General features: G+C 40.1%; 1 protein-coding gene across 1 annotated transcript in view; it reads left to right on the forward strand.

Annotated features, from left to right (window-relative positions):
* myo5b (myosin VB) overlaps positions 1-18,659 on the forward strand; it is a 74,891-nt gene that overhangs the window by 27,258 nt on the left and 28,974 nt on the right. Inside the window, exons 5-18 of the mRNA XM_063011057.1 lie at positions 2,437-2,593; positions 3,848-3,991; positions 4,088-4,169; positions 5,461-5,568; positions 5,685-5,794; positions 6,528-6,793; positions 7,172-7,253; positions 7,780-7,920; positions 8,591-8,713; positions 10,662-10,745; positions 11,208-11,354; positions 11,472-11,569; positions 14,728-14,814; positions 17,185-17,296. Of these exons, the coding sequence (XP_062867127.1) occupies positions 2,437-2,593; positions 3,848-3,991; positions 4,088-4,169; positions 5,461-5,568; positions 5,685-5,794; positions 6,528-6,793; positions 7,172-7,253; positions 7,780-7,920; positions 8,591-8,713; positions 10,662-10,745; positions 11,208-11,354; positions 11,472-11,569; positions 14,728-14,814; positions 17,185-17,296 (1,741 nt within the window). The remainder of the gene's footprint in view (positions 1-2,436; positions 2,594-3,847; positions 3,992-4,087; positions 4,170-5,460; positions 5,569-5,684; positions 5,795-6,527; positions 6,794-7,171; positions 7,254-7,779; positions 7,921-8,590; positions 8,714-10,661; positions 10,746-11,207; positions 11,355-11,471; positions 11,570-14,727; positions 14,815-17,184; positions 17,297-18,659) is intronic.

Genomic DNA, 18,659 nt, shown 5'->3' on the forward strand with positions numbered 1-18,659 from the left:
CCGAGCTTCTCCGGTCTCCCAAACTACGTTTTGTCACGAAAACACACACGGGAAGTGACGAGGGGTTTAATGATACCACGTCCAAAAATGCACGTCAAGAAGTAGCGAGCGATCAGAGTCTGTGCGCTGATGTGCAGCGTAAAATCAAAGAGGAAAAATAAATGAATCTGAGTGGATTTGGCAACGTGAGCAGCATGGATTGTTCTATAGTGAGTTGGAGGTTAATAAATATTTTTTGCAATGCAGCGTGGGTGTTTTGTAGAGAACGATAAGGTCAGAAATACTGTAAAATTTGTGTGTGTGTGCTGATGTATTCTGATATAAACTATATTACGCCCCTGTCCCACCTTTTTACATTCCTCCCCTCACACCGTATTTTGCATTCTCATTGGATGTTCGACACAGCACTCATTGCCAGTTGGGCAACTCGGATCCAGATATTTAACATGCTAGATATATTTCTTCAGTCTGCTCGGATCGAGTTGTTGAGTAGTTCCCACACATAGAGATTGAGAACCGAGTTTCGATCGCCGAGCGAACGCCCAGTTGGCGAGCAAAAATCAGGGCAAAAATCGTGTAGTGTGAACCGGGCATAAAGGAATTGCTCTTGGCAACTGGGGTTGTAATTGGTGAGATTCCGATGCTTGTGGCGTTATGATGGTGCAGCTTCCATTAGATAAGTCTACTGGTCAACATTTACATTTCTGGCATTTAGCAGACGCCTTTATCCAAAGCGACTTACATTACAGTATACAGTCTGAGCAGCTGAGGGTTAAGGGCCTTGCTCAAGGGCCCAACAGCAGCAACCTAGCAGTTGGGGCTTGAACCAGCAACCGTTGGATTACTAGTCCTATGCCTTAACCACTAGGCTAAGGCTTTCCCCTAGATACTGGTCAAGTATCTGTCTTTTTATTAAATGATAGCGCTTTGTTGCATTTGTTGTCTTAGTACACTATACAGCTAAACAAGTATCTATACACCCGACCATAAGCTTGATGGACTTTCTAGTCTGTAGCCATGGACAAACCTCGAGGCATATTATTTATATTTATATTTTACATAATTGTTTTTATACACCTGGCAGCTGTGTGGTGCCAGGCAGAAACACCTGAACCTTATATTTAGGAAGGGTGTCCACATGCTTTTGGCTGTCTATTGTGTCTGTCATGGCTTCTGTTCATTCTTTAGTTGTTTTCGTAAGCAAACTTTAGCTTGTAAAACATTCTATTCAGAAATACATAATTATTATTACAGCATTTATCATTACCGGTTCTTTCTTTAGCACGACTCAAGCTGAGTTAGTGCTGCAGTCGGACTTTGAGCGTGTGAGCCTTGAATAATCTCAGAGTTCATCCTGCTGGCTCAGGGATGAATGGAGTGGGTGGATGATTACAGTGCTCTTGTTCTCACTGCTCACGACTTTTTGTTTTCTCCCCCATGAAAAACAAAAAGACAAATCCACGTTCACATCAAGTCTGAGTGGAAAGATCCCCCTGCAGAGGCGCAACCTCAAAAGCACTCCTCGATGACGTGGCCGGTCACAAGCACAAATTTTAGCGAGGACAGAGTAGCAATTAAAACAGAACACTGTGTGGCCCTCGGATATTTTCAGCTATTTAGGGCGACCTTTGTGCTTGTTAGCTGATTACAGGTCAGTTAGTTGAGAACCTGACGAAGCTCAGTTCGGACCCCAACGGGCAGAAGATTCTTAGTGATTTTATTTAAGCGTAACGTGCTACTAAATCTAGCCTGGATAGGTCAGAAGAGCTTTAATCTCAAACCTCTGAAAGCTGCAGTCAGGGTTTAAAGTTTACCTGCTGATTAGCCAAAACATTACGACCACCCACCTAAAATACACTATATGGCCCAGCGTATGGACAGCTGACCATAAGCTTGTTGGAAATCCTATTCCAAAAACATGTGCCGTAATATAAGGTTGCCACCAATCCCTTTCTTTCACGTTGCAGCTATAACAGCCTTAACTCTTCTGGAAAGTTTTTTTGAGTGTGTGTGCGGGTGCTCGTGCCCATTTGTGAGGTCAGGTGCTGATGCTGAATTAAAAGACCTGGCTTACCATGAACGTTTCAGTTCATTCTGAAGGTGTTTAAGGAGGTTGAGGTCAGCTCATGGGCGAAATCACCTTGGAAAAGGAAAGGGCCTTCCCTAAACAGTTACTATAAATCTATAAGCATATAATTTGTATTTACACACCTGTTAGGTGTGTGTGTGTGGCTTAAACGTATAACAATTGGAGGGGTGTCCACATACTTTTGCCGTTAGTGCAGTTTTGATCTGCTGATACAAGATTTGCAATCGTTTGTTTGTTTGTTTGTAAAGACAATATTTTGACATTTGTAACACATTAAATTAATTGAACAATTGAATTAATTAATGACCTCAAAATAGAATCTAAAATAGAATCTGTGTTTTCTCCAGAGATGAGAAGAATCAGTCGATCATTGTGAGTGGAGAGTCAGGAGCTGGGAAGACGGTGTCCGCCAAATACGCCATGCGCTACTTCGCCACTGTGGGAGGGTCAGCCAACGACACAAACGTCGAAGAGAAAGTTCTGGCCTCCAGCCCCATCATGGAGGTGCAGTATATGATTAAATGACTTTTAACAAAGAGATCTGACTGTATTTAACACAATATATATACACCGATCAGCCATAACATTAAAACCACCTCCTCGTTTCTACACACATTGTCCATTTTATCGGCTTCACTGACCATATAGAAGCACTTTGTAGTTGTACAATTACTGACTGTAGTCCATCTGTTTCTCTACATGCTTTGTTAGCCCCCTTTCATGCTGTTCTTCAATGGTCAGGACCCCCACAGGACCCCCACAGAGCAGGTATTATTTAGGTGGTGGATCATTCTCAGCACTGCAGTGACACTGACATGGTGGTGGTGTGTTAGTGTGTGTTGTGCTGGTATGAGTGGATCAGACACAGCAGCGCTGCTGGAGTTTTTAAACACCTCACTGTCACTGCTGGACTGAGAACAGTCCACCAACCAAAAATATCCAGCCAACAGCGCCCCGTGGGCAGCGTCCTGTGACCACTGATGAAGGTCTAGAAGATGACCGACTCAAACAGCAGCAATAGATGAGCGATCGTCTCTGACTTCACATCTACAAGGTGGACCGACTAGGTAGGAGTGTCTAATAGAGTGGACAGTGAGTGGACACGGTGTTTAAAATCTCCAGCAGCGCTGCTGTGTCTGATCCACTCATACCAGCACAACACACACTAACACACCACCACCATGTCAGTGTCACTGCAGTGCTGAGAATCATCCACCACCTAAATAATACCTACTCTGTGGTGGTCCTGTGGGGGTCCTGACCATTGAAGAACAGCATGAAAGGGGGCTAACAAAGCATGTAGAGAAACAGATGGACTACAGTCAGTAATTGTAGAACTACAAAGTGCTTCTATATGGTAAGTGGAGCTGATAAAATGGACGGTGAGTGTAGAAACAAGGAGGTGGTTTTAATGTTATGGCTGATCAGTGTATATATATATATTGTGTGCATCTTATAAAATTAGGTGTATTGTTGGGGGGGGGGGGGGTTGTTATAGCTGTTTTGGGGTTTTGTTTTGCCTATTTTCTAACATTTCTATGTGTCATGGTCAGTGATACTGTATATAAAATGTTGGGCAGACATGATAAGCATAAAGGCCTGAATAAGCTCGTTATTGGTCGTGGTCAGATTCTGTATCGAGAGATAAAGGGGAAAATACATAAAAACAAAACAAACCGTGATTTTATGTGCAAACTCCTTGAAACGAAATGTGTCAGACCCCGAATTTACAAATGAATTCCTCTGTGCGATTCCCAGTCTATCGGGAACGCGAAGACAACACGTAACGACAACAGCAGCCGTTTCGGAAAGTACATTCAGATCGGCTTCGACAAGAGGTATCACATCATCGGCGCCAACATGCGGACGTATTTACTAGAGAAGTCCAGAGTAGTGTTTCAGGTGAGTGCGGTGGTGACGGCATTTATTTCATCTCTAACTTGATCAGCAGTTCTGCAGAATTGGGGTTTTATACAGAGAGGCTGTTTGTTTCTGCAGGCTGAGGAGGAGAGGAACTACCACATCTTCTACCAGCTCTGTGCCTCCGCCTCGCTCCCCGAGTTCAACGAATTACAGCTGAGTGAGTAGCCAAACGACCTACCAGCACTTTGCTAATAGCTTTTCTTTAGATACTTTTCCCCTCATTGTGCTGATTGACAGTACTGTACATACTAGGCTTCGAATAGTGAATTGAACTGTCCTTGTCGATTTCTCCTCTATTAGTTTTTCTTTTTAATCTTATTCTTTTAGTCAGATTTTTGTAAGTGTGAAAATACACCCAAGATCAGCATTATCTTATTGAAGCAAGTCAAGGGTTTTAGACCTAGCAGTTCTCCTCCAATATAGAGTCAGTTTTGCTCCTACTGGAGACATTGAGGATAACTCAAATACAGGTTATGCTTGAGAATATAGCGTCTCACTTAGGTACTTTGGGAATGGGGTAAATCCTTTATCATAACTCAAATACAAGTTATCCATGAGAATACAGGGTGTCAAAGGTATTTTGGGGATGGGATTGATACAGGGTCTCAAAGGTACTTTCAGGATGGGGTTATATTCCACATCATAACTCAAATACAGGTTATCCATGAGAATACAGGGTGTCAAAGGTATTTTGGGGGTGGGATTGATACAGGGTGTCAAATGTATTTTGGGGATGGGATTGTATTTCACATCATAACTCAAATACTGGTTATTCTTGAGAATATGGTGTCTCACGTAGGTACTTTGGAAATGGGGTAAATCTCTTATCATTACCCAAATACAAGTTATGCGTGAGAATATAGGGTGTCAAAGGTATTTTGGGGATGGGATTCAATCCCTCATCATAACCCAAATACATCTTATCCATGAGAATACAGGGTCTCAAAAAAGGTATTTTGGGGTTGGGATTAAATCCCCCATCATAACACAAATACAGGTTATGCTTGAGAATATAGCTTCACTTAGGTACTTTGGGAATGGGGTAAATCCCTTATCATAACCCAAATACAGACTATTCAAAACTGCATGACTAGCTTAAAATCCTGGGGTAGCAGTTGAATACAGTGTCTTCATTTATTTAGTTTTTAAATCAAGCTTTTCTTTATAATGTGATTCTTGCCTTTTTATTCTTTTATTTGAATTATTGTATTTGTGCCTTTTTCTGTCATGTGATTCACTTTGAACTGCTGAATGTAAATAAAGATTATTATTATTGTTAATTTTATTAATAATAATAACAATAATGATAATAGGGGCATCTGTTCTGTACACGTTTCACTCCTGCTATTGTAGAGCACTATAATAAAGCCCTTAATTCATACTGAAACCCCTCTCATAAGTAATATTGCCTTTATTACTCTTTACTTACACATTTTCTTGGATTACAGCCAGTGCAGAAGACTTCACGTACACGTCTCTGGGTGAGAACATTTTCATTCAAGGAGTAAACGATGCTGCAGATTTACAAAAGACCAGGGAAGCCTTTACAATGCTGGGTAAGTCACGTGCTTTGTACTTCAGTGTACTGGTTATTGAGTCACAAATTGATGTTAGCTATGCTTTTTAAATGTGAATTTATAGACTGAATTTAATTTCCTGTTTTTTTTTCCAGGGGTCAAAGAAAATTATCAGATGAGCATCTTTAAGATCATGGCGTCTATCCTGCACCTTGGAAATGTGATCATTGTTTCTGAGAGAGATGGAGAGTCGTGTCATATTAATGTGAGTCCTCACTTTAGGACTTTCAGCCAAGACATGGTGTATTTTAAACTGGTACAGTGAGGCTAAATGATGTGAGACAAACCAGTGGGAAGCTTTTCACATGGTGCGAACTGCATGTCTAGATTAGCGCACACATACATGACACCATGCAGAATTATGTTATTTCATTAAAGTTTTAATACATCAAAACTGACTTACAATATCATGTAATCCATTGTGACTGATGATCTCCAACATCCGTTTTTCCACTGTTTTATCCTGGTCAGGGTCGTGATGGGTCTGATTTATTAAGCAAAAGGCAAAACACACCCCAGACAGGTCCCAAGTTCAGCACAGGGCAGACACACACATGTAGGGCAATTTACAGTAGCTCCAATTAACTTTACTGCATGGACTTGTGTGTGGAAACTGGAGCACACAAAGGAAACCCACACAGATACAGAGAGAACGTGCAAACTCCTGTTAAAAGGACCCTGGCTGTCTGGCCAGGGAATTGAACCCAGGCCCTTCCTGCTGGGAGCTGACAGTGCTGACAAAGTTTTGAATCACTTTACTCAAGCATAGATGGCATGGAACACAGGTTACAGGTGTAATAAGGTTTATGTAATAATTTCAATTATTAGAGTTATCCTATTTGAGTTTTATTTAGATTATTACAAGTCCAGTTATTGCATGAAATTCTCGTTGTTTTTTCCGCCTTTTGTCCAACTTTCTTTTGTTTTCATTTATGCAGAGAAACGACCCTCACCTGATCCATTTCTGTGAACTGCTGGGGGTGGAGCGGGAGCAGATGGAGAGCTGGCTTTGCCGCAGGAAACTGGTGACCGCGACCGAGACCTACGTTAAAAACATGTCCTGCGCCCAGGCAACCAACGCTCGTGACGCCCTGGCCAAGCACATCTACGCTCATCTGTTCGACTGGATAGTGGAGCACATCAACAAAGCCCTGCACACCGCCACCAAACAACATTCCTTCATCGGCGTGCTGGATATTTATGGGTGATTAAAGTGCATTTCATAATGCTCAGAATGAACAGTTATACCTTTGAATAAGGAAAGAAATGGGATTTAGTCTTTTTTTTTTCATGCTGTGTATAAAATGCAAATACGGTGTAGTTGTGTGTTTGTGTGTGTGTGTGTGTGTGTTATTTCTCTGTTCAGTCTGTTCAGGATCAGCTTGTTGTTTTTTGTTTTCTATCGACTTGGATGCTTCAGTTTCCTAGTCCAGGGGCTAAATGTACCTTTTGAGATGGAAGTTATAGATCAGTACAGGAGCCGTATGGATGCAGATGCGTGTAAAAAGTTTGCAGTTTCATCATGCCTGGTAGCAGCTCTGTTCAGTGTTCATGTCACAGTCATTGTTGTGTCTTTTAACAGATTTGAAACGTTTGAGATCAACAGCTTTGAGCAATTCTGCATCAACTACGCCAATGAAAAACTTCAGCAACAGTTTAACTCTGTAAGTACTGAAGATAGAAGTACAAATGATGATAAAGTCTCTAATAATAAGTATTCAGACAATTTAGAAACAATCGATTGGTAAAACATCATTTATTTGACATCTTTTAAATGTGAATGTCTTTGAATCAAAATACAAAAATTTGTCTGACTTTGGATGTGGCAGCGGTAGAACACACTACCCCATCAGAGCTGATATTTTAAGCACTTGAGTTCGAATCTCAGCTCTGCTGTTAGCCAGCGGGCGACCTACACAGAGACACGAGTGGCTGTGGGTCTGTAGGGGAGGAGAAATAGCTAAAACAGGTGTACAGGAGTTACTTATTATTTATTTTTACTTATTAGTTATTTATTTATTATTAGTTAGTTATTTATATCTCACTGCGTTTAAATCATAAAGGAATTAGTTTATTTGAATTATTGAGACTGACTACTTTTAGTAGTATTTACAAATGTGTTGTATTTTTATGTCACAAAAATGCGTTTTAAATGTTTTTTGAATGAATGTAATTGAATTATTCTTGCAGCATGTATTTAAACTGGAGCAGGAGGAATACATGAGGGAACAGATCCCTTGGACACTTATTGACTTTTACGACAACCAGCCCTGCATTGACCTAATCGAGGCCAAGCTCGGTATTCTGGACCTGCTGGATGAGGAATGCAAGGTCAGGGAGATAATTTTCTGTGAACAGCTACACACTACATTTATAGCTTATATATCTTAAATCAGGTCCTGTATGTACACTATAGAGTTACATTAAATGACGTTGAATAGCTTGATTTTTTTTCTTTTTTCTTTTGGCTGCTTCTGGATTTAGTTGTTGTTACAGCAGAATACAGAGGGTTCACAGTTTTTACACCAGATGCTCTTCCTGATAGAATCCTCCATATTTGATCCGGGCTTTGGACCAGCATTGAGAGCGCGCTGACAGGTGCACTTTCCACTGGCTAGGCAATTTTGGCCATTATTCTGACCATAATCTTTACCACTGTGCCACCCGAGCTCCTTCATTATTAAAATGACATTTTGATGTGTATTGTAACAGGCTGGCTGCAAAGGCGTGAAGATATTCACAGCTCCTTTGAATACATGCCTGATTAAATCATAATCATTGGTACACTGTTCATATATGCTATAGAATTTAACTCTTAGTTTGAATCACGCTCTCTGTTGTGGTCTAAAGGTGACCAGACCCCCCACAACTGACAGTTTTAAATCCATATATCCATGAAATATGTCTTATTACTATTTTATGTCACTAATTTATTTTATCATTGTTCTGATTTTATTGTATTTATTAAATCATCTAAAATTGATCTCTCTGTCTTCTACAGGTACCTAAAGGAACAGATCAGAACTGGGCTCAGAAGCTCTACAGCCGACACCTGAGCAGCGAGCATTTTGTGAAGCCCAGGATGTCCAACACTTCATTCATCATCGTCCACTTTGCCGACAGAGTGAGTTCGGTTTAGAAGTGCCTGACGTAGTGTTGCTCCAGTCTCTCTGGCCATAAACCAGAACAGCCTGCTACGTTTCACAACGCTGGGTTATGCGGTTAGAAATGTTCACACTAGAAAGTTTCATCATTGTAGTTCTGAGATGCAGTGATGATTAAAATGCCCTAATCACCGGCCTGTTTGTTTTAAATAGGTTGCAGGCCAGCGTTGTGAAACCCTCTGCAGTAATTATTTAACACACGCAGTGAGGCCTCGACTCCACCAAGAGGCATTATGAGCTAAAGTGCTGCAGAGGCGTGTGTTCCCAGTACAACACGTGCTGTGTTTCATTAAAAAATACCTCTGCCTGAAATAACTCACAAAACTTTAACATGTTCATATGAAATACCACATGACATGCTTGGTCTGTGTAAATAACAGCATATAATGCTTTCTCAGGCAGACCATTAATGCCATTAATTGTGCCATTAATTTCATTCAGAGCTGCTTAGTATTTCTGTATTGCTCTGTAGATTTAGGTCCCAACTTAAATCTGACAAACCTCATCCAGTTCATCAATGTAGCATCAGATCATTAAATCAGATAGATATAGTTTAACTTTAGCTCTTCATTTGGGAGTTAAAGATACAAAATACACACAAAAATACACAAATCTGATGAAAGTTGTTTCTATTTGGTGGCTTAGTTGTACAGACCTACCTTAAAATCCTGGTGCAGCGGTGACATTCTGATTTACAGTGTATTAAAGCAATAAGCCACGAGAGGCCGTGCGTTACTGTGATTTTAGCACGGGCAATGACGTTTTTGGCACGACGCGAAGCGGAGTGCCTAAAACTTCTTTCCCCGTGCTAAAATCATAACAGTAACGCACGGTCTCGAGTGGCTTATTGCTTTTATAAAACGCCGGTCAACATAAAATACAATAAATACAACAATGTTTAATTCATAAATGTATTTATTGTGTATAAACTTACAATAAAGCGTTCTTCCGCGACGCAAAATAGTTCGATTAAAAGTGTTGCTAGGCAACATGAGGGCGAAAATAGCATGAACTTTTTCTTTTCAGTGGCGTATTAATATGGAATGATGTGAGGTGGTCATAGGTGTGCGTTTATCGGGGATTTTACAACGGCTTCGAACGCGGCTCAGCCAATCAGATTTTAGGACCGGAACTATCCGTTTTATAATAATTCATTTATTCAATAAATCTGTTGTTTTAATCATGTTTTAATGTTATATCCTCTTTTCATCTTTTTTAAATCCTGGGTCGTTTCTGTGTGGAGTTTGCATGTTCTCCCCGTGTCTGTGTGGGTTTCCTCCGGGAGCTCCGGTTTCCTCCCACAGTCCAAAGACATGCAAGTGAGGTGAATTGGAGACACTGAATTGTCCATGACTGTGTTTGATATTGAACTTGAACTGATGGATCTTGTGTAGGCAGTAACTACTCGTCCTGTCATGAATGGAACCAAAGTGTAGAAAATTACGTTAAAATTCGAATAAATAAATACGTATGCACTTTAAAAAATCGCAGTGTTTGAAAGATAGATAAATGCTGTATTAATCCCGAAGGAAAGTAAGGAAAGGTTTAATATTCTGTAAATATACTTGCTGTAATCTGTGTATGGCACGGTGGCTCGGTGGGTAGCACTGTCGCCTCACAGCAAGAAGGTCCTGGGTTCTTTCTGTGTAGAGTTTGCATGTTCTCCCCGTGTCTGTGTGGGTTTCCTCCGGTAGATCCGGTTTCCTCCCACAGTCCAAAAACGTGCAAGTGAGGTGAATTGGAGATACAAAATTGTCCATGACTGTGTTCGACATTAAACTTGAACTGATGAATCTTGTATTGAGTAAATAACCTTCCTGTCATGACTGTAAGAAGTGTGTAAAACATGACGTTAAAATGCTAATAAACAAACAAATAAATAATATGTGTATGTATGTTTGCTCTTAGGTGGAGTATCAGTGTGACTGCTTTCTGGAAAAGAATCGAGACACCGTGTATGAAGAACAGATCAACATCCTGAAGGCCAGCAAGGTGAGAACAATGCTGTCCTATCAGACCATTTTTAAGTACTCTGTTAAGACATTGATGCAAACTAAATGTAAGTTCTTTTATAATGGATGTTTGTGGGCAGTTGTTTACCTTAGACACACAGGTTCCGGTGCTTTAGATTCCTGGACTGACCAATAGAAGTCCTAAAAGTTCTAAAAAAGTAAAGCATTTTAGAGTAATGAAACAATAAATTACCTCAGTTTTATTAACTTATTGCAATGAACTACAAATAAAGTGGCGACTTTATTTAGTGTAAATCAATAACTGGTCATTTTTAGCAGCAGCCTGTGTGTACTGCTGTTTCTTTTTTACAGTAAAGTATTATAATTATGAATACTTGACAACACTCAAGTGTTTCTTGTGTTTAACGTTGTGGTGTGTGATAAACACTGAGGATTGCTCTTCATCATTGCTCTGATTTTTTTTGTCATGTTCCTCCCTCAGTTCCAGCTGGTGGCAGATCTTTTCCGAGAGGGAAAAGACGCTGCGGCTCCAGCCGCCGGCGGCAAAAGTTCCAAGATTAACGTGCGTCCGGCTAAGCCCATGCCTAAGGGCCACAATCGTGAGCACCGCAAGACTGTAGGCACACAGGTGAGTCTCTGGGAGATTACAAAATAAAAAAAAGGTTCACTTAGGTCATAAAATAATTCAAATTGAATTAAATAAGCTAAATGAGTCGATCCGTTTTTTAACAACTTTATTTTCTAGTTTCGGAGTTCATTACATCTGCTAATGGAGACCCTGAATGCGACCACTCCTCACTATGTGCGCTGCATTAAGCCCAATGACGTTAAAGAATCCTTCGTGTAAGTTTACACATCAGTGTGTGTGGTTTTCTTTACTTGTGTGTTTAACTTCAACTGAGCCTAAATGTCAATCATTAAAATTTTTCTTTAACACAGACATTATAGTTTGTAGTTAATAGATATTTGCTTATTCTGTTTGTCTAATGTAGCCAACAATTAAGAGGTAGCTATAGCTGCGTATTAGCATTGTGTAAACTGCATACCCAAATCATTACAAGATGAAGCTATGTAAATGATGTCCTAGTGACTCAGCATTTGCATCACAAGCCTGTTTATAAGAAAGCTGATAGTCAAACTGCCCTTAAGCCCCAGTTGCTTGAATTGTACAAAGTCATGTTGGATAAAAGTGTTCAGCACAGATTTCAAAGGACTTTTTAATGACTAACATAATATTTAAAAACAGAGTAATTAAAATGAAGGGTGGCACGGTGGCTAAGTGGGTAGCACTGTCGCCTCACAGCAAGAAGGTCCTGGGTTCGATCCCCAGGTGGGGCGGTCCGGGTCCTTTCTGCGTGGAGTTTGCATGTTCTCCCCGTGCCTGCGTGGGTTTACTCCGGGTGCTCCGGTTTCCTCCCACAGTCCAAAAACATGCAAGTGAGGTGAATCGGAGACACTAAATTGTCCATGACTGTGTTCGATATAACCTTGTGAACTGATGAACCTCGTGTGAAGATAAACTACCGTTTCCTGTCATGAATGTAACCGAAAGTGTAAAACATGACGTTGAAATCCTAATAAATAATAAACAAATTAAAATGAGCTGATTCAGACAGACACAACTTTAAGGCATAAGGGATTTAACTGGTGTAAAATTGTTATAAATAGTTTTCATAGAAGTTGCTTTATACATCGTGGGTGTGTTCGAAAACCTAGTGAGCTCTCTACATAGACGCGTTTTACGTCATCCTACGCGCGCTCCCGAGAAGGAGGCCGTTCAAAATCCTAGATGCCTTAATATCCTTACTGATAAGGTATCTTAAAATTTTAATGGCATTTTGACTCAAGAACGAGTGAGCATTCGATGCTGCCTTAGATGTGAAGGCAATCCCAGCATTCAATACGGCACAACTTTTCTCACAGAAAAATTTTATTTAAAAAAGAAATTTATTATTTTGTTATTTTCAAACATAAATAAATTATTTGTATAAAGGTGCACAAGTGTCGTTTATTTGCAAGTTCGGGCTTGTCAGCGAATTTAACCGTTTTCGGTACACGGAGGGAGATGTTAGTTGACATTGGTTCAAACCATTGGTTTGAATGGCATGCGGCTGACTGTGTTAGCTTAGTTAGCGAAAACTGATGTTATCGCTGTCTCAGTAGCGTGTTTGAATAGCCTGACTTATAAATGAATGACTTATTAGAATCTTCTCTACTGCGGCAGCTGTCTATGTAGGCAGTAAGACAGCAAGGCAGCTCAAAAGGTTTTCGAACAGACCCCATGTTTTTTTAGACATTAGTTGTTGTGAAGGCTCTTTGTACAACCCAGAGCCGTAGATAGAGAGAGTTGCGACACTCCTTGATCTCGCCGCTACGCGGTCACGTGGTTCATGTAACCCTCAATAGTTCCAAACAAACCCGGCGCTGTCATGTTCTCAAATGGGACAGGCAGCAGTAAATGAAATATTAAACGGCAAATAATAAACATTTGTACAATTTCTGGGTATTTTCAACTGCGTTTACATTTACTGCATCTGCTTTAATGTCAATTTGGTATATAAAGTGGAAGATTGATGTTTATAATGACTTGTTAATAGGTCGTTCTTGTTAACACACAGTACATTATATTAGCATACATTACATAATGCGATATCATTAAGTAGTAGAGACAATATACAGTATAGACATTAAAGTTTTTTATGTTTTGTTTTTTGCATAAACTAATCTCCCTTCACTTTCCTGAGGATTCATAATAATAATCATTTTGGCTAAACACTAAGTCATGTGCTGGATTCATAAGGTTTACCTGCACTGAATGAACAGATTGATAAACACATTACCGTACCAAAAACATTATAGTGCAGGTACATGAAAAAGCTTCATTCATCTCTTATTTCATGAGTGATTAATAATTGATTCCTACATGTAATACATTAATGAATTCATTATGAATATGCACTAGTTCATTTTGTCTAATGTAAGTGGTGGACAAGGTACACAAACCATTTAGTTGAGTTAAAGTAGAGATATCCAAGGTAACATATTACTCCAGTAAAAGTAGTAGTAAAAGTAAAAATACTCTTTACCTCCACTAAAGTACTAAACTAAATTTACCTTCAAATGTACTTAAGTATGAAAGTAAAAGTATAATGATTTATTGTGGTTCTAATGTTTTATGATCATTTCTGTAACAAGACTCTTGATTAATCAACTCATTTTAGGTGAAAAGACTCGTGTGTCATTAATTAAGCTTAACTGACTAAGCTAAATTGGGTTATACCTATTAATTAAGATAAACATGTAACATTTAGTGCTGAGCAAATGCTAAACAATAACAGTATTAAGTATATTAATGACATTAAATTCATAATTTTTTTAAAACAAAGCAACATACAGCTAAAAATGTTTGATAAGTAGTGGAAATGAATGGGGCTCTATGGGTTGTTTGGAACTATACAGAGCTCCACAACCCGGAAGCTGCGCAGAAAAAATGTCCCGCCCCCTTTCCAACGGTTCCCTATGGGAGTGTCGCCACTCTGTTCTCTCTACCGCTCTGGTACAACCTAATTACATTTTAGTATTATAATAGAATATGACCCTCTTGTGCTTGATTTTCTTTCATTTTGTCATCAGAATAATTGTATTATTTATTAATACGATTCAGAATCTAACTCTTGACTTTTCAAAAGAGTATGGACCTGCTTTGGAACACGTCTGAACAAAAGAGCCTCTTCATAAAGTTTAAATCAAGAGAGGCACATGCTGTTTGAGGCCATTCCAGTCTGAAGGGGATCTATTCAGAGCTTTAATTTGGTTCCAGGGCTCTCGGTGTCACTGTGTGGATAGCGGCCGATTACATGCCCTTTTCTTAAGAACAGTGTATTATCCTAAAGTAAAAGATCAGAAACAGTTAATATATTTTAAATCTTCCTGAGCTGTGTACATTTCAAATTCTTAAGTGGATCCTATAATCGTCTTTACTCTTTTATCTTTCTGTGTAGTTTCGATTCTAAGAGGGCAGTCCAGCAGTTGCGTGCATGTGGTGTTCTGGAGACCATCCGCATCAGTGCTGCAGGATATCCATCCAGGTGAATGTTCCTTCTGTTGTCTCTTGAATTTGTGCAATTTTTTCCCCTCATACAGTGCGTACAGTGCAAAAACTACAAAAATCACAATATTATATCACCCGTATAATGGGTTATATCCTTAGAGCTAGACCTTGTTATTTAATTAGATTAGATTAGATTAGATTAGATTCAACTTTATTGTCATTGTGCATAGTACAAGTACAAAGCCAACGAAATGCAGTAGCATCTAACCAGAAGTGCAAGATAGAGATTATTTACATATAATACAGTAAAAAGTAAAAATGTACAGTGTATAGACTACTATATAATTACAAAGTGACTACAGAGGCTAAATGAATAATAATAAATAGAAGAGAGTATATAAGTATAGTGGATAATGTACAATATATACGTACATTATTGTTGTGCTGGTGTGATTAGTGCAGTAGTGCCATTTGCAAATACTGATATGTAAACAGAAGAGATGAAACACTTAAAAAGTACAAAGTTTAGTGCGATCCAGAGTGCAGTGATATTTTAAAGTGTTGTGGTAGAGTTTAGCAGGGTTACAGCCTCTGGGAAAAAGCTCTTCCTGAGCCTGCCAGACGGAAGCGAGGTGAAAAGTCCATGGTTGGGATGAGAAACGTCCTTGATAATGTTTCTCGCTTTGCCCACACACCGTTTGTGATAAATGTCCTGTATGGTGGGTAACTGGGTGCCGGTGATGCGTTGGGCAGTTTTAACCACCCGCTGGAGAGCTTTCCGGTCAGCTGTGTATATGTACACACTAATAATATTATCATTACCTAATTTGGTCAGGTAAACATGATAATAAACCATGTCAGGATCTGATTTCTCAAACACTTAGATTTGAGCTTTTTAACTGGATAATACTGCACATGTTAAATAAGCATTTTGACTGTTTTTTTATTGAAATAATTGCCATTTTCACCTATGAATCTCCATTAATCACCCCAAAAGTGTTAAGAAAAATGTAATATTTAGGAGAAGTCTTTTTGGATTACGTCTCTATAAGCTTTGTACAGCTGGATTTGAGCAGTTTATTCCATTATTCATGGCAAATCTGTTCAAGCTCTTCCAGATTGAAAGTGTCATCTTTATGTGGCCTCTGTCTTGCCATAAAGGACTTATACTTCAAGTTCTGTAGAGCTGGTTGTCCATCTGACATATTCTTGCTTCTTTATACAGGACTTTCAGAGTGACCGTTGGGTTCTCTCTTATATTCCTAAGCAAGGTCTTGTTTGTCTGGATGCCTAAATTGGCAGGATGTCCAACTCTAGATGATTTTTTTTTCCATTTAAAAAATGATTGAGGCCAATGTGGTCCTGGGAACATTAATATTGGAAAAAGATATTAGATAGTGTTATATATCCCCGTCCTGATCCATACAACACAAACGTGTTGTGGCACTTTTAGATCCATGTGTGTGGTCCAGATATCCAGTTGAGTTGGAGATACAGTTTAAAGGTAGTAAGCAAAACAGAAGTTGGAATGACTCGGCAGAAGGTCTAAATACGTTTGTAGGAGATTTTAGTTCCTGTAGGTGAGTTTTATGAGGTTGATTGATCTAAATCCACTGTATGTATATATACTTATATACTAAAAGATTTGCTATATACCTCAGCAAGCCGTTTAGGATTAGGGTTTGATATCACTTGATCACTTGACCGACCAGACTATCAGGTACCATTTTGGCACCGCTGGTCACAGCATTCCCTCCATTCTTTTCTCGATCTTCTCCATGTTGGTCCCATCCGTATTATTTTCTCGTCATGGAGGCCTTCTGAGTGGCCTTTTCCGTACCACTCAGCAACTGCACGGGTCCACCTGTCATCGGTGAATCGTGCGACCTGTCCGGCCCCTCTGAGCTTGCTCTTCCGGTATTCTGCGATAACGTCCATCACTCCACTTCTCGCTCTGATCTCCTCGTTCCGGATGTGATCTCGCAGCGATATTCCCAGCATACCTCTCTCCATGGCCCTCTGTGTCGCCACCAGCCGTCGTTCTTCTCTCTTCGTCATTGCCCAAGTCTTGCTCGTGTATAGCATCGCAGGCAAGACTGTGCTGTTGAAGAGGGCGTCGCGGGTAGCCGCATCCTACCTTCCCTTCAGCACATCCTTGATCGAGTTGAACGCTCTCCATCCTGCTCTTATTCTGCGCAAGATCTCCTTCTCCATGTGATGTCTCATATTCACCTCCTGTCCCACATATATGTATTTCTCCACCTCCTCTATTTCTTCGCCTCCTACTTGATATAGCAAGGGTTTGATACAGCATGAATAATGAGAATTTTTATTGCTAGCTGTGTATAAGTGTAAAATCAACATTTGAACTTTACAGTTTAATCATGTGGTGTTTAATCAATTTCAGGTGGACGTACCCAGATTTCTATAACAGATACCGTGTGCTCATGACGAAGAAGGATGCGAGCGCCAGCGATAAGAAGCTGGTGTGCAGGAACCTGCTGGAGAGTTTGGTCAAGGTAACTTATTTTCTTCACTTCTTCATTCTGCAGTAAAGATGCCACGGTAATGTTTTTAAAGCAGCCACTAGACTTCAGCACGCTGCTGCTTTTATGCACTTACTGTTAGTTTTTTAGCTGCACTCTATGTTAGTGTGTACACACAGTCATTTATCACAGTCACCAGTGTTGAATTATTTATTCTTCAGTTCCCTAAACGAGCCTCTCAGAGTAACAGTGTAGAATATGCTATATGAAGTTGTCATTTAGTACCTCCCAGCCTTAAGCATTTTATAAATACCATTCTTCATCTCAGCACCATCGATAGCGTTCAGTTTATGAACCACGGTGCACTTTCTCTAAAGTGTAAGTCAGCATTTCTGCACTCAGCATCTCCTAAAGCTGAGGCCTGATGAAATACCGTATACATTTATCTGCAGGGCTCTTTGGGCCAGTGTTATTGTGGTTGTTAAACTGTGCTCTACACCGGTCAGGCATAACATTATGAACACTGACAGGTGAAGTGAATAACACTGATTATCTCTTATCACTGCATCTGTTAGTGGGGGGGATTTATTAGGCAGCAAGTGAACATTTTATCCTCAAAGTTGATGTTAGAAGCAGACGACTGGTGTCAGAGCATCTCCAAAACTGCAGCTCTTGTGGGGTGTGTCCCGGTCTGCAGTGGTCAGTATCTATTAAAAGTGGTCCAAGGAAGGAACAGTGGTAAACCGGCGACAGGGTCATGGGCGGCCAAGGCTCATTGATGCACGTGGGGAGCGAAGGCTGACCCGTGTGGTCCGATCCAACAGACGAGCTACTGTAGCTCAAACTGCTGAAGAAGTTCATGCTGGTTCTGATAGAAAGGTGTCAGAATAAACAGTGCATTACAGTCTGTTACATATGGGTCAGTTAGGAAGGTGGTCATAATGTTATGCCTGATCGGTGTAAATGTGCATTACATGTAATCGATCGGGTGGATTTGATTGATGAGCTTTGCATACAGATGCTGGGAGGTGGTTGCACTTTGTAAAGAACTGAAAAGAGCAACTAATCGTAACTTGTGTCGAATATCTAACAGGGTTTCTGTTGTCTTAAAAATCCTTGAAAATGTTTGGAAAAATTATATTAATGTTTTCAGACTTAGAAAAGTTGGTGGTGCAGCAGAAAATAACGCTAGCACACACACACGTTTGAATCTCAGCTCAGCAGGCTGGGACCCCATATGGGCAATAAATGCCAGAGGGATTTATCTTAACTGCTGCGATTACGACCTCTGCTGGCTGATCCATGGTGGCCGGAGATTGGTGTGACTCTCCACATGTGATACGAATCTCCATATGAACCCACCTTGTGCAGGTGAAATGGAAGCGGTCGGCTACCG

The sequence above is a fragment of the Trichomycterus rosablanca genome, chromosome 16 (genome assembly GCF_030014385.1).
Source record: "Trichomycterus rosablanca isolate fTriRos1 chromosome 16, fTriRos1.hap1, whole genome shotgun sequence".
Lineage (NCBI taxonomy): Eukaryota > Metazoa > Chordata > Actinopteri > Siluriformes > Trichomycteridae > Trichomycterus > Trichomycterus rosablanca.